Here is an 18,334-nt window from a genome sequence, read left to right as displayed (position 1 = left end):
TTTTCGGTTTGATACTGTTTGTTATTAGGTTTCTTTTTTTTCTTGTATTTTTAAAGAACTTATGTTATTAGCGTAATTAGACAGGGATCAAAGTGGACCTGGCCTCCTCAAAAGTGAGGATCAGCCTTCTCACAGTTCAAAAATTTTAAGATTCTAAGATTCAAAAATTTCAGATTTTCAAAATTCCAGAATTAAAACATTTCAAAGTTCCAAAATTTCTAACGGTCTTGGCCCACACTAGGAAAAAATTCTAGTTACGCCAATGTATGTTACGTTGCGTTTATTTTAAATGCATATAGGTTCGATAAATTTTTCGCAAAAATTCCACATTCATTATTAATTTTAATCAGACTGTCAGTTATTAATTTTTTATATGTAGATATTTACATTGTTTCTATTCGCTTGTTGTATTTAGTTTTTTTTGTTTCTATGTTGCATCACAAATTACAAAAGGATTAAAATACTAAATTTTATTGAAGGCACAAATATTTCAGTTTTTATAATACTTCATTAATTACTGTCTAGTAATACTTCTTTCAACAGAAGAATTTCTCATTAACCATTGCTAGAAATTTTATTTTAAATTCAATGGTTCGCATATTCTTTACTTTAAAATCTTGTATATCTCTCAATGTAATATACTCTTTCATTTTTTTTGTTTTTTAATCGTTACGATAGCAGTAGCAAAGCAATGTATTCTGAAATTTCAGTTTGCTAATTTATTATGTATTAACTAATTTGGCATTAGAAAAGTTGACCTAATGATTTTTTTTTATTTTTCAAGTAAACAGTGAAAATTGTTTTATAAGGTTTTCTTGCATTAAAAAAGCTTGAAAATCTAATAAAAAGATTTTTGTGTACGGTAACAATATACAATTACTTTTTATCTGTACTTTGTAAATATATTTAACTCAAATTGCATTATTATTTTAAAAAATTGTTCCCCAGCGTACATAAACATTGAAATATCAGAAAAGTAAGTTGTATACTCGATGGCTACTAAATTGCTATTTTTTAAGTATATACAGTAAAAATCTGATATTTGATAGGAATAATTTTTTACAAATAATGTGCTCTACTATACGTACCATATATATGCTCACACAGTGTCTCATTAAAAGAAAACATAAAATATTACGTTAAAAACCATAATCTTTATAAAATTATATAAAAATCACTGAAGATTGATTAATAATTATTTACCTAACATTTCATTAAACAATGAGCTCAATACTTCATTTATATTGGAATTCTATTTTAATTTTATAACTTCACTTTTTAATGTAACGAATGGAAGTTATGTTCTTTATCGCATTTAATGAATACACTGTGCACAACAAAGAACAATTTTTATATAAAGAAATTTGATATAAAGTTGGGAAGACAATTCTTACAAGTTACATTACAGATCGAGTATCGCATGTTGCAACATTCTTATCGATGACTCAAAAGAAACTCAACTGCTGTTTTAATAAAATGAATAAAGTGTTGATATGACAGTCTCATTATAGTACCAACGACAGAGATGAGTATTCTTTCTTTTAAACACGAGACTTTGGCTCAGTTCTATAACTGATTTACTACAAACAAAAAATTTATATGTATTCAAATTTACAAATTGCACAATTTTATAACTAACACATAGTATCTTTTCAGTGTGCTTTTTAAACAATCATTTTAAATCGACAATAAATTATTCGTTTGTTCAACTCATTTTAATGTCTTAATTTTATTCTGAGAAAACAATTTTCTTTTACATAAATATAATAAATTGAATGTAAATCAATTTAAATTTGTTTCACAATCAAATGGACACTATGCGTGAGAAGTGTCTACTTGGTCTACCTTTCACCATATATAGTTTTCAAGTAATTCAACATTCTACAGATGTTAATATATTTGACAGACTTGGGCGTTTGTGGATGACTTTTCTGTGTGCGAACCATCAGTTTCGCAGTTAAATACTGCTATGTAACAAAAGTTATTTACTCCACACGCATAGAAACTATGAAACCGGTTTCAAACAGAATAATTGTAAAATTTTGCAACAAACAAACATCAACTTGATAAAAATTTAATATACAAGAATTTCCTCAAACAGAACATAATTTAGAAACAAATGTTTTCAAATAAAATTTATTTACAAAAAAAGAGATTGTCTCAAGCGTTGTTCGTGAAATAAAAAAAAAGAACATGTATGCCATTTAGAGCATACGAAATTGGTCATCCGTCGTTGGCGCGTTATTAAAACATACGAAGAATTAAAAAAAAAAAATGTATTTATACGATAGATAAAAACCATAATGCTCTGATGACAATATGTTAGCTAAACGTCATTATCTAATAATTATTACACGATTAACTGCTCTATAAGCAAATAATTGGTCGACTCATGATTTAAGTACACTTTCATTACCGGGATATAAGACATCATTCTGTGCCTTAATCTTAAGTAAACGCAGAACAATACAAAATACTGGTTGTGTTATTATTATAATAATCATCAAGTTTAAAACTTTGTATTCGTGGTTTACTCGAACAGATTGAACCTATCTAATAAAATTTAGCATTTTTATGCTATTTGATACCAACTCCCTCTCTCTTTCTCTCTCTCTCTCTCTCTCTCTCTCTTACGCTCGCTCACTCGTTCTTTCTTTCTCTCCCTCTCTCTCAATCTTTCTATCTCTGTACATCAATATTATTGTAAAAGTAAATGCTCTGCATCTCTCCTTCGATTATACTTTCAGTCTGTTTTGCATAAAAAATATGCACGCTGAATATTTCGAGCATACCATAGGCCGCTTCGAAATTCCTGTATGTATTTCAAAGTGGGTTCGCATTATGCAATAACCCGCATGGAAGCATTTTAAATAAAAAAAGAACAAAAAAAAGAGAGAAAAAACATAGAATTTCTTTCGTCCGCTTTATGCGTCAAGCAGTCAACCTCTAATTAGTCCTATAAGAATGTAGTCCCTTCACCCTGAACTAATGTATCATGGACCGTAATGTTTATGATTTCTTTCTAGTTTTTCTGCTCCTTGATTATCTAATATATCCAATTCCCTAAAGCTTATGAACTCTATAAGCATGGAATCTGAAAAAAGAAAATAAATAAATAAAGGAAAATATGTAATCACTATTCTCTGAAATTTATTATATTTATATAGAATATCAAATCAATAAATGTTTTTATTGCTTTTAATCGTAATGATAAGTAACTCACGGCATTGTTTATTGTGATGATAATTCAGTGATCTCCTCTTAATAATTCCATCAACAAATTAAACGAGCTGCCCTCTCCTTCTGCGCGTTTAGCAGTTAACAATTCTTTTCCTGCCTGGCATGTTCTTTGTAAATCTGGAATTCTTAACAATAATTCGCCAAACTTGGCAGGCATCTCTGGGTACCTTGCTATGGTGTATTGCTGCAGTGCCTGTAAAGCCTTTTCCTGAGATGCTCGAACTTTTTCAGGTTCCTTTAGTTCACTTGTATCACTGGTCAACAACACTATTACCTTTATGCAACAGAAATTCAAGAATCAATTTATTAATTCTGAAATTATATATTAATTCAATGTTAATATATTGTAATTAATTCTCTGTAATTATGTATGATAGTGCAACTCTTTGTCACAATCACAACATATAATCTTTCAAATAATAAAAGGGACTTCACTAGAGAAAATGGCGAGAAGAAGGAATTTTTAAAATCCTAATATAAAATTCTTAGAGAAGTTTATCATCCTCGGTACTATACATAAAAAATATTTAAACGATATAATTAATTGAAAAGCAAAACTCTTTCAACACTTTTTACTGTTTGTTTTATAGTTACAATATTTATATTCCTTTTAAAAATGACCAAAGAAGAGAACATTTGTATCATTCACTTTAGGATCATTGGTGAATTTTTCAATGAACAATTACCTTCATTGCTACATATTCGTACTGATCGACTCTTAGCCTTCTCAGATTGTTAGTAAATGCGAGCATCCTCTCGATGCAGGTCGCTAAGCCAAGCTGTCTAGCCTGCTCTAATGTGATCGACTTGCCCAGAGACACTCTGATTTCACCGGGAGTACTCATACTGCGAAAGCAGCACGAGAAGAGCAATAGCTCGCACCAAGAGTTAATTAACAGACAGATTTGATCGTCGATGGATATATTTTTAAACAGCGGCAGACTCTTGCACCATTTCACTATTTTGTACAATCGATGATCAGCAATGTTGCAGAGGTTCGACAGGAAATCAGGATGTTGGGTAGAGTTGCCATTCGTGTTATTACCGATCTGGGAACTACTGTTAACAGATGTAGCTCGTTGTTCACTGTTAACATTAGAAACGTTAGGCCTATCGTCTCTTCTATTGTTGGAATTTCCATTCCCAGCAGTTCCATTGGTGGAACGTTCAACTCTCGAACCTGCATCGCTTCCCGTACCAGATCCACCACCAGTTCCAACTCCCAATAACATCGCATCGTTGTTTCTAGTAGCGTTCGTTCCTCCAGCTTGAATTCCAGACATTCGATCGTTATCATTGTAATGCCACAAATGTTCTACGTCCATAATGTCTTGCAAAAGTTGCGGCACCATCTGCATCTTATGCGAGTGATGCCTGCTGCTATAATGATGCTCGCTACCAGGTGGAGCTGGACTACAATTACCTCCCGTGGTCAATTTGTCACCGGTCATGCCGCTCGCGGAATTGCTCACGAGACTCGCAGGAAGAGTGTACGTACACTGATAGGTACTTCGACCGCCCCTGGTGCGATCTTCTCTAATAGCCTCGAGTTTCATACCTATCGATGACATTGCATTTTTTAAAAGAAAATTAAAATATTGTAAGGAATAAAAGAAGAAACGAAAGAAGCATACCCATATTGAGGCACTTGTCAAAGCGGCAGGCCGGGCACTTCTTTCTGGTGGCGACGGTGACTGGACAGCCCGCGCCTCTAAGGCACACATAATTCTTTCGGTTTTGGACGGTGCGTTTGAAGAATCCTTTACACGATTCACAGGAGAAGATTCCATAATGGAAACCGCTTATCTTGTCGCCACAAATTGGACAGGGGCTATTGATCAGTTGTTGCCTAGTAGAAATACTCGAAGGCGCTGAGGGTATTCGACAGTCTTCTTGGTCATCGGGAGCGGTATGCCCTTCAGGTGATAGTTCAGAACCCGGTGTAGAGGAAGAGTAATGATGAGCAATCGCGGACGGGGCTGTTGCCGGCAGATGAAGCGGACTTCCCTGAGCTACCTGATGCTGATGATGCTGCGGATGTCTTGGTTGTTGGACGGGTGAATGCGTGGGTGGACTGAGAGAACCGTAGCTGTAACAGCTGCTCGAGGCATCCGAATTGTTTCTCGAGAGAGAATGAGATAGCGACAACGATAACGAGGATGTTGAATTGTTGAAACTGTGTCGCGACAGAGAAAGCGACGAAGATGGTACTGGACTTCCTGCTCCTAAAGCGGAATGACGAGCTGCATGAGGGCTTTGCGTCGGCGAACTGAATACGCTGTACGCAGAGTGAATCGCCGAGTCTGGAGACGGCACCTGATCAATTTCAAAAGTACACGCGTGTAGAAATTACCGGGTAGCTGATAAATTTACAAGGCCGATATAAACAAAGTCATCTACCTGCGATCTCGTATGACTATGTTTAGTCAAATGATGTCTAGGATTCAACACAGGACTGTGATTTGGAGTTGAACTGTTGTAACCACCCAGTAGTTTCCCTACGAGGAGAGGCAAATCATTTTGTTGCGTCTGTTCAAGGTTCTCTATGTTACGCTGCTGTTGTTGTTGCTGCATCTGCTGGCCATGGGTCAAAGGTAATCCAGTATCGTGAAAAGAACCAAATGCAAATCCCGGACTAGACCGAAAGTCTGGCTCTGGTTTTATAGGAAATTTTTGCTCCATAGGACCTGGACTTGCGCTGCATACCTGGACACCTTCCATGGATGTGTCTTCGTGCGTATCCTATAATACAAAAAAAAAAAAAAAAAAAAAAAACATTTTTATTGTGAGAACTTATTAATCAAAGGACTAATTTACTATGACACTTTTACGTATATTTACACCTACCTGATTTGTAATTGTATTGGAAGACATTTCTTGATCAGACAATTCACCTTCCCACGACATGGGTCTTTCTGGCTGCTGTTGGGAGATATCGTTTCCATCGTAACAGCAATTTCCATCTTCGGCGTCTACGTCGCCTATTTTCTCTCCAGCCTGGTTCACCGGCACGTCTCGTTTCTTCTTCGTACGCAGATTCACCCCGCGAAAATCAATCTTGCTTATTTCAACATCGCTATCTTCCGCATCATCGTCCCCGGTGTTCTGAGACTGAAGGACATTGACACCTATACCGATACCGATGCTGTGCGACCCGCTGCTGATGCCGATCCCTGTGGTGGATACAACGTTTGCATTTCCACAGTCCAACACGGAGCCACAGCTCGAAACTACCGACACTGTGACGCCATTCTGGCCGGTAAGGTACTTGCAGATACCTTTGCCTAAATATCAAATATCAATGTTATATACCTATCTCAGTGATTTCTAACGATTATGCGAAATAGCGATTAGTTTTCAGGTACAGATACCGTCGATAGGTTTTTTACCCTTAGACGGCGGACCACGGAGAGAGGCCCAACTTACATTTCAATTTATTTTCACTTTCTAAATTTAACCACCGCTATTTAAAAATTATTTTCCTAATACGATGAAACTTTTTCGTTTAAAAATTATACATTTATTTTTATGTTAAAGCCACGATCGACTCAGGCTCCGCTGTTCAAGGGTTAAACATATGGTACAATTAATTACCATCGTGTATGTCCTGATTATTCGGTACGTTGATAGTCGTGACAGAAACGTTTTTCCCTGTTTCCGAGGAACGAGCAGCAGTGATCGTGCACGAGGGTCCGCTAGGAGTCGAGGAACAGCAGCTGGTCGAGGAAGAAGTGGAAGTGGTGGTGGTCAGGGAAGAGGTAGAAATGGTGCAGGAGACAGAGACGGAGGCGGAGCTGTCTGGAGCAGTGGAAGTAGTCGACGAGGAGGAGACGGACGTACAGGAGTTCGTCTTCCAGGACTGCGAGGCTGGCCACCAACCGGGTCCCGGTCCCGGACCCGGACCTGGTCCTGGGCCCTCGCTGGGCCCGTTTTGCTCCGACATCCTCAGCTCGTTATTCTATTACACGCTCGTGACGCGACTCCAAGTCTTTGAACGGTCGCGAAACCTTGCGGCATCCTGGGAAGAACCTCTCTAGCTGCGGTTACCAGTCCCCGCGACCCTTGAGCGAACTTCCAACTCCCCTCGATCACATCTGCTCGAATTCGTACATTAGGAAAAGGCTGGGTCTGGAAACAAGCCAAAGAAATTCGTAATTAGAAAAATATCATTAAAGAACAATTTTGAGATTAGAACGTACTAAAGTTCATTTTTTTATTTAAAAATTTTTAAATACTTTGTGAAATTTTTTGCAATTTATAAGATTAAATCTCGTACAAAGAAATGGTAAATTTATAACAGTCTTATTACCTAAGTGAATTATTCTGTATGTAAATTTGAGTATTTTAATAAAAATAAACAATATCGCAGAATATTTACAATTAACATGCACCGAGCTGTTAATTTATTTTATTATACAGAGCGATATTATTAGTATAAGCCATCGTAAAGAAACAGATATTACGAATAATAATAAATATTCAAATAAAAAGAATTACATATCAGGTTGAATTAAGATGCATCGCAAGAAGGATTTTACCGGTCGTCTAGGGAGGCTATGGAAGTGATTGCACACATTCGAGTTCTACTAGTGTGCACAGACGGCCGTCCCGCAAGGCCGGTCCACTTCCGGTCCGGCTAAGCTAAAGACTTTAATCGACCTTCGTGCGGAAACGCAAACGCGCTGCGTACTCGCACCTTTTGTTTGCAGCTGATCACACAACACGGTATAATGCACCAGACGAGGAAAAACCGGTACAAAATTGTCCCCGTTAGATGGAAGCGCAGCTAACGTTCTCCGGAGCACAGTTTAACGCACTACAATATTTCCAGAGTATACTTGAATATTCTGTACTACTATATTTTCAGTAAATTGCATTTTTAAAATGCAATGTTCTGTTGAATGAAAAAAGACAAGCAATCGGTCAAAAGAAATGTTCGAGCACATTCGTGTATTATCTATCGGGTAATAGATTTCGATTGGTTCGAGTTTTCCTAGGGAATTAGTCACTCGAAGAAGACGGACATCGAGCATGAGACGACGGTTGTATCGATACTCTTGGAGGTTCGTAGAGGCCACGACGATGGTAGTTATAAGTACGGCTGCGACGCCGATGGTAAGGTCAAGGCCCTCTGCAACCGCCCTACCCAACTCCAATGTACCTTCGTGGTCACGTGACGCGACTCAAGGTCTTTTCTCCCTACTCTGACTGGCACACCGGCCACGCCACCCGCCATGCCATCCACCGCGATGCACCAGCATCGCTCTTTTTCCTGTATTTCATTAAATCCATAAGTTCGACGTTTCGAATTTATCGAAACATTCGGCTAGTAACTTTCCTTCAATTACGAAATTCAATATCCGAATAAATCGTACACTCACACATTTTAATTTCTAAATTTTTAAATCACAAATTTCCTAACCTCTACGTATGAATCAATTTAAAAATTGAATTACGTAGTTGACTGTGAAAGTACATCTATTTTAGTGGCTCGTACGTGTTGTTATGCTCGTAAAGATTACATAACTGATTTCGAGTCTTCTGGTGTATGGAAACATGTTACGAATAGCTACCGGCCAATGACATTGCTTAAAGGCGACCTGTATAAAGCTGAGCGACGAATGAGCTAACGGCTGCGCGGTTTGTTTCTAAAAATGGTGAATTATGTTCACGATAATGGAGCCACGTGTAATTTCAATGATTCCCCCCTGTATCCCCTCTTCGAAAATGATCTAACTCAAATCTAATTTTAATTTTATCAGAAGCGAGTTTAAGTTTGGTTATGTTAGGTTAGGTCCGGGTTACCTAAAAAAGAAAATTGAGTCCGCCGTTCGAGAGTCGAATAATAAAAGGTCAACGAATTGATTTAACGTTTAAACATACATGAAAGGAACAGAAAATAAAATTATTTTATGCGTGAATTGATATCCACTGCGTAATAGCCAATAACGTGGGAAACGTATCGGTATCTGATAGGCATTCCATTCCCATTGCACGAGTGTGAACCTCGGTCGAAAGAAAGAGATAGAGCCGGTAGATAAATTTCAACAAATCAATTTCTACGTACTATTTATTACTACTGTTTATTTAATTAATTGAAATTTAATATTTGAAAGAAAAGATTTCAGTTCTAATTTCTTTCCTCGAATACTTCTTCTTTACGATTGATCGACAAAAAACAAAAATACCATTCTATTTTATCGGCGAATCGAGTTTGCTGAAAATGAATTTTCCGCTTGTCTGTCGTGTGATAGAATGTTCGTGTCTCGATAGAAGGTGTAAGCATGGCAGGTGACGCGGAAGAGGGATCGATGACCTTAAGAGTACACGCCGGCTCTATTTTGAGCGGGTCGTATATACTGTACGCCTCGATCGAGACTCGGAATGACCATGAAAGAAATACGGGAAGCCACGTTTATTTTCCTATTACGTTAGTCTCCTCGCTATCGACAGAATGTGAGCCAACTAAAACGTCATCGTTTGTCATGTACTTTGTCAAGAAAGTAGAAAATCAATCTTATTCAGTTTACTTTCTAATAGTACGATATATCGGTCCAGATTGAATTGCTAAATGGAAGAATTTAATTTTTTTTCAAAATTCTATCCAAATATTTTTTTTTAATGCAGAACATTCTGAGCTCTAACTTGTAATGACGGACCACCGTGTATAGCTAGTGTGATGCTTTTTTTTTGGGTAGCTTTGACCTTTAAGAAATTGACCTTTAAGGCAGGATCGAGTCGGATTGATATCATTAAGAAAACATTATGAAGCAATCGAAATATTGAAGAATTCCAACAACGTAAATAGGAACAACAGATTTTTTAAATAACACGATCCGAATAAACACAGACACCCGAAGATAAATCATCGCAATTAATTTTACAATTGTACGCTGATTAGTCGAAACAGATAAATTTTAATAGTAATCAACTGACGTATGTTTCATAGAAAGACTTGCATATCGGTAATGTGAAAGGTTGTTTCTATCGGGAACTGAGTACGCTTTCTAAAGCAATATTAACGAAGGATAAATGTGTACAACAGACATTTTATTTTAGTACACGGTACCGACAGAAGTTAATCACAAGTTTATTCAAATGAAAAAAAATCCTTCAAATTCCTGGCATTATACATAGTTTTCTCTTTTTAATTAACTGTAAAATAAGTCTGAACTGGTAGATTAATTAAATCATCGATTAGAAACCGTTTATATAATTTTGATAAGATTTAAATTACAAAGATTTATATATATCTACTATATACAGAATTCATTAAATTATATATTTTCTGATACTATTACATTAAAAAAATTATTTATCATATTGTTTCATACTGTAGTAATTGACTTTTCACTATGTAATCAAGACATACGCGAAGATATTGTATAGAAGCTTTCCTCGCCTCTCTGTCACGTCTATACATATGAAAAATACTAGATTCGATGTGGAATCTTTCTCCCTCTGTTTCACTTGGACAGTAGGCGCGAGTTTTCCTTTCACCCGAGCCAATGGTCCCAAGACAGGCCTAACTGCACACATGTTTAATATCTTTTCAACACGGACACGTAACCTGAACACGAACACATATTTTCTGTACACTCACGATCAAATCAGACTTCCATAGGGAAAATGGCGATAGAGGGAAGGGAGGAATTCACTAAATCTTAATTTTGACGATATTAATATTAAAATTGATTTAGAAAGAAAATAATGTAATTTTTAATTATTAAATATACAAGTTAATATATAACCAAGAAATATGAATAATAAATAAATACCAATTAAAATTTTTTCCCGGGAAACTTGATTTGATCGCGAGTGTACCTGTTGTGAGGTTATGAATGCGTGCCAACATCGAACACACGCGTTCCTTTATAGTTCTAATGCGTGAAAATCTTTTGGCCAATTACTTTCCACATCGTTCGTACCCTTTGACTTTTAACCGATATATAATCGTTCTCGGATGAAATTTGTAATTGGGGTCATTGAAATCATCGTTTTTATATTTCTTCGCACGTTAGAGACGTTAGGAAATTTAGTAACAGATCATTTACTCCAATCATAACAAAGATAGGAATTGGAGTTAATGTTTTTTTAACGAATCTTTCTTAAGTGAAAAACTTAAACGTGTAAGAGAAGAGAAAAATTTTGATAAACAAATGAAAACTGAATAAAAATTACATCAACTGTTATACGTCGTTCAAATAACTGTTAATTTGTAGAATTTAATAAATGCCTGCACTTATCAGTCAATGTATGCGTTCAGCAAAGTTTTGAACAAAAATATCATCTAAATATAAAAATGACTACTATTTCTAGTAAATGTATTCATTTACCAGACAAAGCATACATTTGCATACAATACATTAGTAAAAGCATAATATCGCGTATCTAATTCTGTATGCACGTTTAACAGATAAAAATAAAATTTAACGACACGTTACTTAATAAATTTACGACCTTTCAGTTACGTAAAGTAAAATGCAAATCTTACTGATATTACACTTAACATATAAGCTAATCTAAATTTATTAACAGTTTCATTTTATGTGGTTAATAGAATTAATGTTTCAAAGATTTCGTATCTCCTGATAGGGTGACCACCCCTGACGCCCCCTTCCCTTTTTTGGGGATAATCACAGATTACTTAATTAGTCAAAAAATCGGGGCAATTACAATAATTAATACTGTTCTTTGCTAAATAAAATTGCATTTGTGAGGTTAAGAAAAAAAAAGTATTAATTAATATATTTATTACAATTTAAGTATATTTATGTATTTCTTGTATAACAACTAGTTCCCGAAAGTTAAAATACAGTTTTCATTTTTCTTTTTCTCAACCGAACTTTAACTTTAGAATCATTCGTACACGGTTTTCCTTTTTCTTGTAAATTGAAAAAATATAAAGAATGCTCATTTTCCAGTTGCTGTATATAACACCCCATATGGAGCAGTCTGTACATACACAACGATCGAGGATACTCAGCGGTCTGGTCTGGGTGTCAATTAAAATTATTATAGCCGGTCGAGGAGCATTTTTGAGCAGCATCAAGAACCGGTTCGGTTCGGGATCGGCTGCAACAGGCAGCTACCGTCTCGTATACACTGCCGCATTTTGTTTTCGCTTGCACCAATGAGATTGCGTGGAAACGATTTTGCAGTCGAAAAAAAGCATTCTCAGAATGAATAGAAGACAATTGGGAATAATACAGAGTTAAACACAGTTATCTGTAGGTACGAGTATTAACTTTTTATCTGTATAAAATTTTCAGCAATATTAACCCCTGAACAGCGAAGTTTGGGTCAATCGTGACCCAAACTTACAAAACATATAAATAGATATTAACCTAAAATTAAATGTAAAATCTTTAAACGGAAAGGTTTCGTATAGAGGAAGGATAATTTTAAAAGAGTAGTGTAAAATTTAGAAAATGAAAAATTAAATTAAATTTGTGGCTCTCTCCATGGTCCGTCGTCTGAGGGTTAACACGTTAATTGTCGAATGGGTCACCGATAACCGACGCGTCGCGATGCCTTGTAAATATAACATAATCGAATAATTAATAAAATTTTACTACTGTTATTACGCCAATGATATAGAATATAAAATTGAAATTAAAGTTTCGAGATGTCTCACCACAAGTTACGTGTTAACTTGACAAAAATCGTTTTACATCTAATCTTCAATTATTACTATCAATCCTTAAAGAGTAAAAGTGTTTAACTTTACAGAATACACGTTGTAAGTACCGCAGACGCGATTCGAGTTAACCTAACCTACCCAATCTTGCATGCCGTTCACGATGCATTCATGAAAAGGCGACAGTTTCCTGTTGTATTTCAGTTGCTAATACATACTCTGTTATTTGCCCTTTCATCCCGCTCCTATAAGTTATCGAAAATATCTATCTTCATTACGTTATTCGGAGTAATGTATTCCTTGAATTAAAAAATTTCAATTCATTTCCTTGTACGAAAAGGTCAATCAGGTGCACGTCATATAATGAAATTCATGGAGATATTTTTATCAATCTTTCGAGTGCAACTTTTAATTATGTGTATTTACAGTGTTAGGTAAATATTAAAAAGCCTTTTAAACTACGGTAGTTAAGGGTTAATTAAATTCTTCGATTATACTGTTTCCTATCAGCATGTTTGAAAGTAGTATAAGGCATTTTTTTTGTAAATAGACATACATGTGCATACATGCGCGGTGAGTCAGTTAAGAATGCGTATATATTTTCTCGTATGAACTATGTGTCCGCAACTTTTCAGGGCTCGCGACTCTCGCAATACCTTGAATACACAGCAAGTCAGCAATGCCAATTTTTTTTCTCACCAGACTGTTGTACGTATGAGAGTCAATAACGAACACTTACATTACACTTTGTAGCACATTAAACAAATTCCCTATAATTTACTTGCAAACACGGTCAGATGTTCTTATCCAGCCGATAGGTGCGTTTATAATAACCGTATCGAATGAGTAAAAGGTTAGGTGAATACGAGTAAAAATGTAATTGAACATTCAAGGAATTCAGAAAATTGGAATGAAGGAAAAGAAAGAAGAATGAAGATCGGCGTTGAGTAGCAAGAAACGAGCGAGGTGCGGTCAGGCCAGTACGCCGGGAAAGGTTCATCAATATTCATAAGTCGCACTAGGCCTATCCGCGTCTCAAGGATCCAGGGAGTTTCCAGTACATACCCTCCTTCTCCCCGTCTCTTTTTTCTCTTTTCACGTGCAGGGTGTGGAACTGCATATTCGCGACCAAAGGCATTCGTGCGACATACAATTCTATACGTAATCCGCGGACATGCGCGTATACCTATTTACATTATGGTCAAAGTCAAATCGCTCAGGTGGCAAATATAACGCGAACCCGCTATACGCCGTCAACTACCGATTAGCAGTTATTTTAAAAACTTCTTTGATTTGTTTTGACAAGTACTACGTGCTGTTGAAATTTGACCGTAGCTTTTGTTAAACACTCTGTATGTATATCGTGTTGCACACACGATAGGCCGCGAATGCACATATAATGTAGGTATACACTGTGAGGTCGTGATAAGATCGAGAAGGAGCTTGCGCAATCTTGAGTAGCGATTACCAGGAGAGGTAGTGTTGTGGACAGACCCGTCGCCGCCACGCCGACGGGTTTTACCTGCATCTTGCACTCTCTATCATCAAAGTACTCGTTACCTTGAAAGCTTTAGGGTGAAGACGGGCATCACGGAAATCTCTCCGCGCAATATGATACATACAAGAACAGTGTGTTGTATTTGAGAAGTTTGCACAGGTCAGACAACGTATGTCACACCGTGCTGCTGGCTTACGGAGTCTGGGTCAATTGAGACCCAAACTTATGAATCATATACAATGATATTATCCTAGAATTAAATGTATAATTTTTAAACGAAAGAATTTCATATATTGGAAGAATATATGGAACAGTGTGAAATTTAGAAAATGAAAACAATATGAAGTAATAAATTAAATCAAAATTGGGGCTTTCTTCATGGTCCGTCGTTCGAGAGTGAAATAACGCGAATTTTACCCATAGAAATATTCACTATAATAGTCATCAAAATATTGCAGACGTAAAGCGAATCAAAAATGTATTGGTATACTTTGCTTTTTTGCAGTTACTTTATTTATTAATTGTAAAGGATTGTTCTTAATTAATTTTTTTTTTATCCATAACATATTTAGCAAAATAACTAGGAAAAATAACTGTTAATCCGCTTTTATTTTCGATATTGTATTTAGCAAAGCGAAGTAAATCAATTTAATCCTCGGACCATGGATTTTCATTTAATTTAATTTTAATTTAATTTTGTATTTCATATTATTTTTATTTTCTAAATTTTAACGCTATTCTTCCGAAAATTAATCTTCCAATATATGAAATTATTTCGTTTAAAAATTATACATTCAATTTTAGATTAATATCCTTGTAATAATATGTTTTGTAAGTATGAGTGACGATTGACTCAGCATCCGCTGTTCGGGAGTTAACTTCTGATTGTGAGTAACTCACGTAACACTTGAAGAAAATGTATCACAAATCAAAAGCGATTTGAAAGACTACAAAGAGCTGTTGTATTTATAAATTTATCAGAAATGTCAGATAGCAATACATGTTTCCGTGAAATATGAAATATCAACGCCTAATGAGTAACGATAATGGATTTGCACAAGTTCGATTATTTTATTACCGTGTTTGCGTTTAGCTGAAACTGATAGGACCGAAGATAAGTTGCTACACTGTTTCCATTTTTTTTTCTTCAATTAATTAACCTTTCTCATTCATAAAAGGCATAAAACTTATTAGCTTTTTGCAAATAAAATTTCATGTTAATTTCAAATTCATCCATAGCTATCAAATTTTATAAACGTAATTTTTGTATATAAAATAGGAAACGTATTGTTATTGACGTTAATTTATTATCAGCTCAAGGTAAATTGAACAGAAAAAAATTTAATCAATTATAGAAAATTTAAAAACATATAATCGTCAATAGGTTTATTTAATTCTTAGGTTAAAATATTTTTATCAGAAAAACCTAAGCTATTCAGAAACAGAAACTCGTGATCATTCTCCAATTTTCGGTATTATTCTATATTCCGAAAAACTCATTCACGTTTATCGTGCATTCTGACAGGAATTTTTCTATTGCAACATTATGCACATAGGATAAAATATCAGCAGCCTTCAATGTCATGTCAATAACGTTATTATTGGCTGCATACTCGTATACCGCTACAGGCTAACGCCCCATCCATTCGATCCCGTTTCCTTTTTTCTGTAACAGTCAGCCTCGAGCGAGCGATTTTCTCGTGCCCCTTCTACTTCTATTTTTCTCGCCCCCTTCTGTTCCTTTTTATTCCTCTTTTTCCAATTACCGTATTTCTCCGTTTCGTGTCTATTATTTGTATATGGTTATTTTTCTTATAATTAGAAGTACGTCTAATTAATTTTCATGGTTTTCTGTTATTCCGAAAAGAGAGCGGGAGAGAAAGGCTTAAGCAGTGGGAGAGAAAAAAAAAGAATAGCCGTAAGAGAAAAGGAAGAAAGAAAGGTGAATAGTAAAAGATAACAGAATAGTTAAACGTATAGTACGTATAAAACAGTTATTTTCGTAGTACCGGGAGTCCAAGTTTGATTCTGGGATAAATGGAGATTTCTCTTATTTAATGAATGTTATTTAAAGTCCAACAGGTACGTATCGCAAGTAAAATGTCAGACTTTCGTTCGAAGTTCCTTGATCAGAGATAACGTGTCTACGCGTTAGATTCCACGCTTCGACCTTCGCTTTGATAATACTAGGATAACGTTTCGATGAACGTGCATTGATCATCGCAAACAAAGCGAACTCGACGAAGTCAGGTGTAACTTTATTTTGCAGCTGAAGAATAATTTTCAAATATTCTTATATTCAATCGAAGAGGTTACTAAAGTAAACTAAAAAAGATTATTTTACAATTAAGTTAACTTGTAACTATCTATCTATGGGCATACTTTCAAAGGACGAGATAACTCGTTTCTTTTGCTTAATGGGTTTACATGGAACACGAAAGGTTTATATGCAGCACGTTATAAGAGAGAAAGAAGTTGGCCGCCGGTGGCACGCGATCGAAGAAAATCCCCTGTAAGTACGGGCACAAGAATCTCGCGTTGAGGAGCACTGATCTGCAGTTGTATATCGTCGTATTAGCTGGATGGGGTGGGGATGGAGGTGAAGGGTGCAAGAGGAGGACGTGCGGAGGGGCTCAAGGCCGGCCACGCTGTCAAGCTAGAAAGCCTGCGCGCCGAAATATCAACATGACTGTCCAACTCGGTTAGCCTCGCCTGCTGCTCCGATTACCTCGCCACGTTCCTCGACACGCGTTTATATCGTGTTCCAAACGCAATCGACGGAAATCATGAAAAATTCGTGCGAATTATTTCACCCTCGCAAAAAAAGAGAACTAAAAAAACGTTTGAGTGGTTTAGGATAGAGAAGGGGTAGGGAGGAGAGAGTTGAAATCGTGAAACAGAGAAATGGAAGACTCGGAGAGTTTTGGACAGGTGGTACGAGAGCTACGGAGGCTGACAGCTGATAGTTCGTGACTCTTGTATCGAGGGAAGTTACGAAACTCGTTACCACGGGAAAGGCTACGAACACGGTCTTACAGGAAAGAAGTGGAATACATCGGTGTGCGGAGCGTGCGTGTCGAATGCCTCCGCGGCTCGCTGGCAAGAAAGAGAAAGAGGAAGGACACAGAGTAGAGAGACAAAAGGGACAACCGCTGAAAGGGAAAGACAGAGAAAGATCCAAACGATCGGCGATCGATTGATCCACCATTGAAATTCGCCGCTCGTTTAGATATTAAAAGGAATAGAAAGAGCCACGGTCCTATGGTAAAATGAAAAAATGATTTTCTATCGATGAAAACACGTTTTGCAGAAATGAAAAGAAAGGCGTAAGGAGAATGAGATAAGAAGAGAAGAAGGGAGGGAGAGGAGGTAGAAGGAGGAGGAGGCGAAGCAAAAGAGAAGAGAGGAAGAGAACGATGAAAGGAAAGGGGATAACGAGGAGAAGGAGGAAGAGGAGGAGGAGGAGGAGGAGGAGGAGGGAGTTGAGGGGTCATCGAGAAACATAACCTCTGTACGCGTAACGACCGACTACTCTACCAAACGATTTTAGACTTTACCTTCGCTTCTGACTTTCTGATATATATACTTCCGCGTAGCCGCGTTTCTTACCTTATGTTCGGTGCAATCCGATGCCTGCGATGACGATTGTCCGATGCTTTCCTGTTCACAGCCAGCGTCTGGGACACACACTCTTGACAGTTTTCCACGATGATGTACCTACGCTGCTACTGCTGATACAGTTCTTTTTTTTGATTGGCACACGAGGACAGATCACACAACACTACCGACACTTTCAATCCGCGACACTACGATAGACCTGCAATCGGGCGTCTTCGTACGTCGTACGAAGTAACAGGCAATCGAAAGAGCTTGGCACACCTTCGCGTCACGTTACAACGAGTTACAACGAGAGCCACAGCCAGCTAGAAGCACGGGCTACCTCGAACTCTCCGTCT

At 36.6% G+C, this 18,334-nt stretch overlaps 1 protein-coding gene across 1 annotated transcript; it reads right to left on the bottom strand.

Annotated features, from left to right (window-relative positions):
* On the bottom strand, nt 1-18,132 carry Hr39 (nuclear hormone receptor FTZ-F1 beta). Its single transcript, XM_034332264.2, has 8 exons — nt 17,988-18,132; nt 6,835-7,368; nt 6,088-6,524; nt 5,641-5,982; nt 4,875-5,556; nt 3,927-4,798; nt 3,224-3,514; nt 1-3,094 (listed from the first exon to the last, which is right to left on the bottom strand). Exons 2-7 carry the CDS (start codon nt 7,181-7,183, stop codon nt 3,248-3,250), a joined length of 2,949 nt encoding a protein of 982 aa, XP_034188155.2. The 5' UTR covers nt 7,184-7,368; nt 17,988-18,132; the 3' UTR covers nt 1-3,094; nt 3,224-3,247.
* Between the last annotated feature and the right edge of the window lie 202 nt (nt 18,133-18,334).

Source organism: Osmia lignaria, chromosome 9, assembly GCF_051020975.1.
Source record: "Osmia lignaria lignaria isolate PbOS001 chromosome 9, iyOsmLign1, whole genome shotgun sequence".
NCBI classification, from domain to species: domain Eukaryota; kingdom Metazoa; phylum Arthropoda; class Insecta; order Hymenoptera; family Megachilidae; genus Osmia; species Osmia lignaria.
Note: the sequence above shows the minus strand (reverse complement) of the source record. Positions and strands in the feature narration are given on the sequence as shown.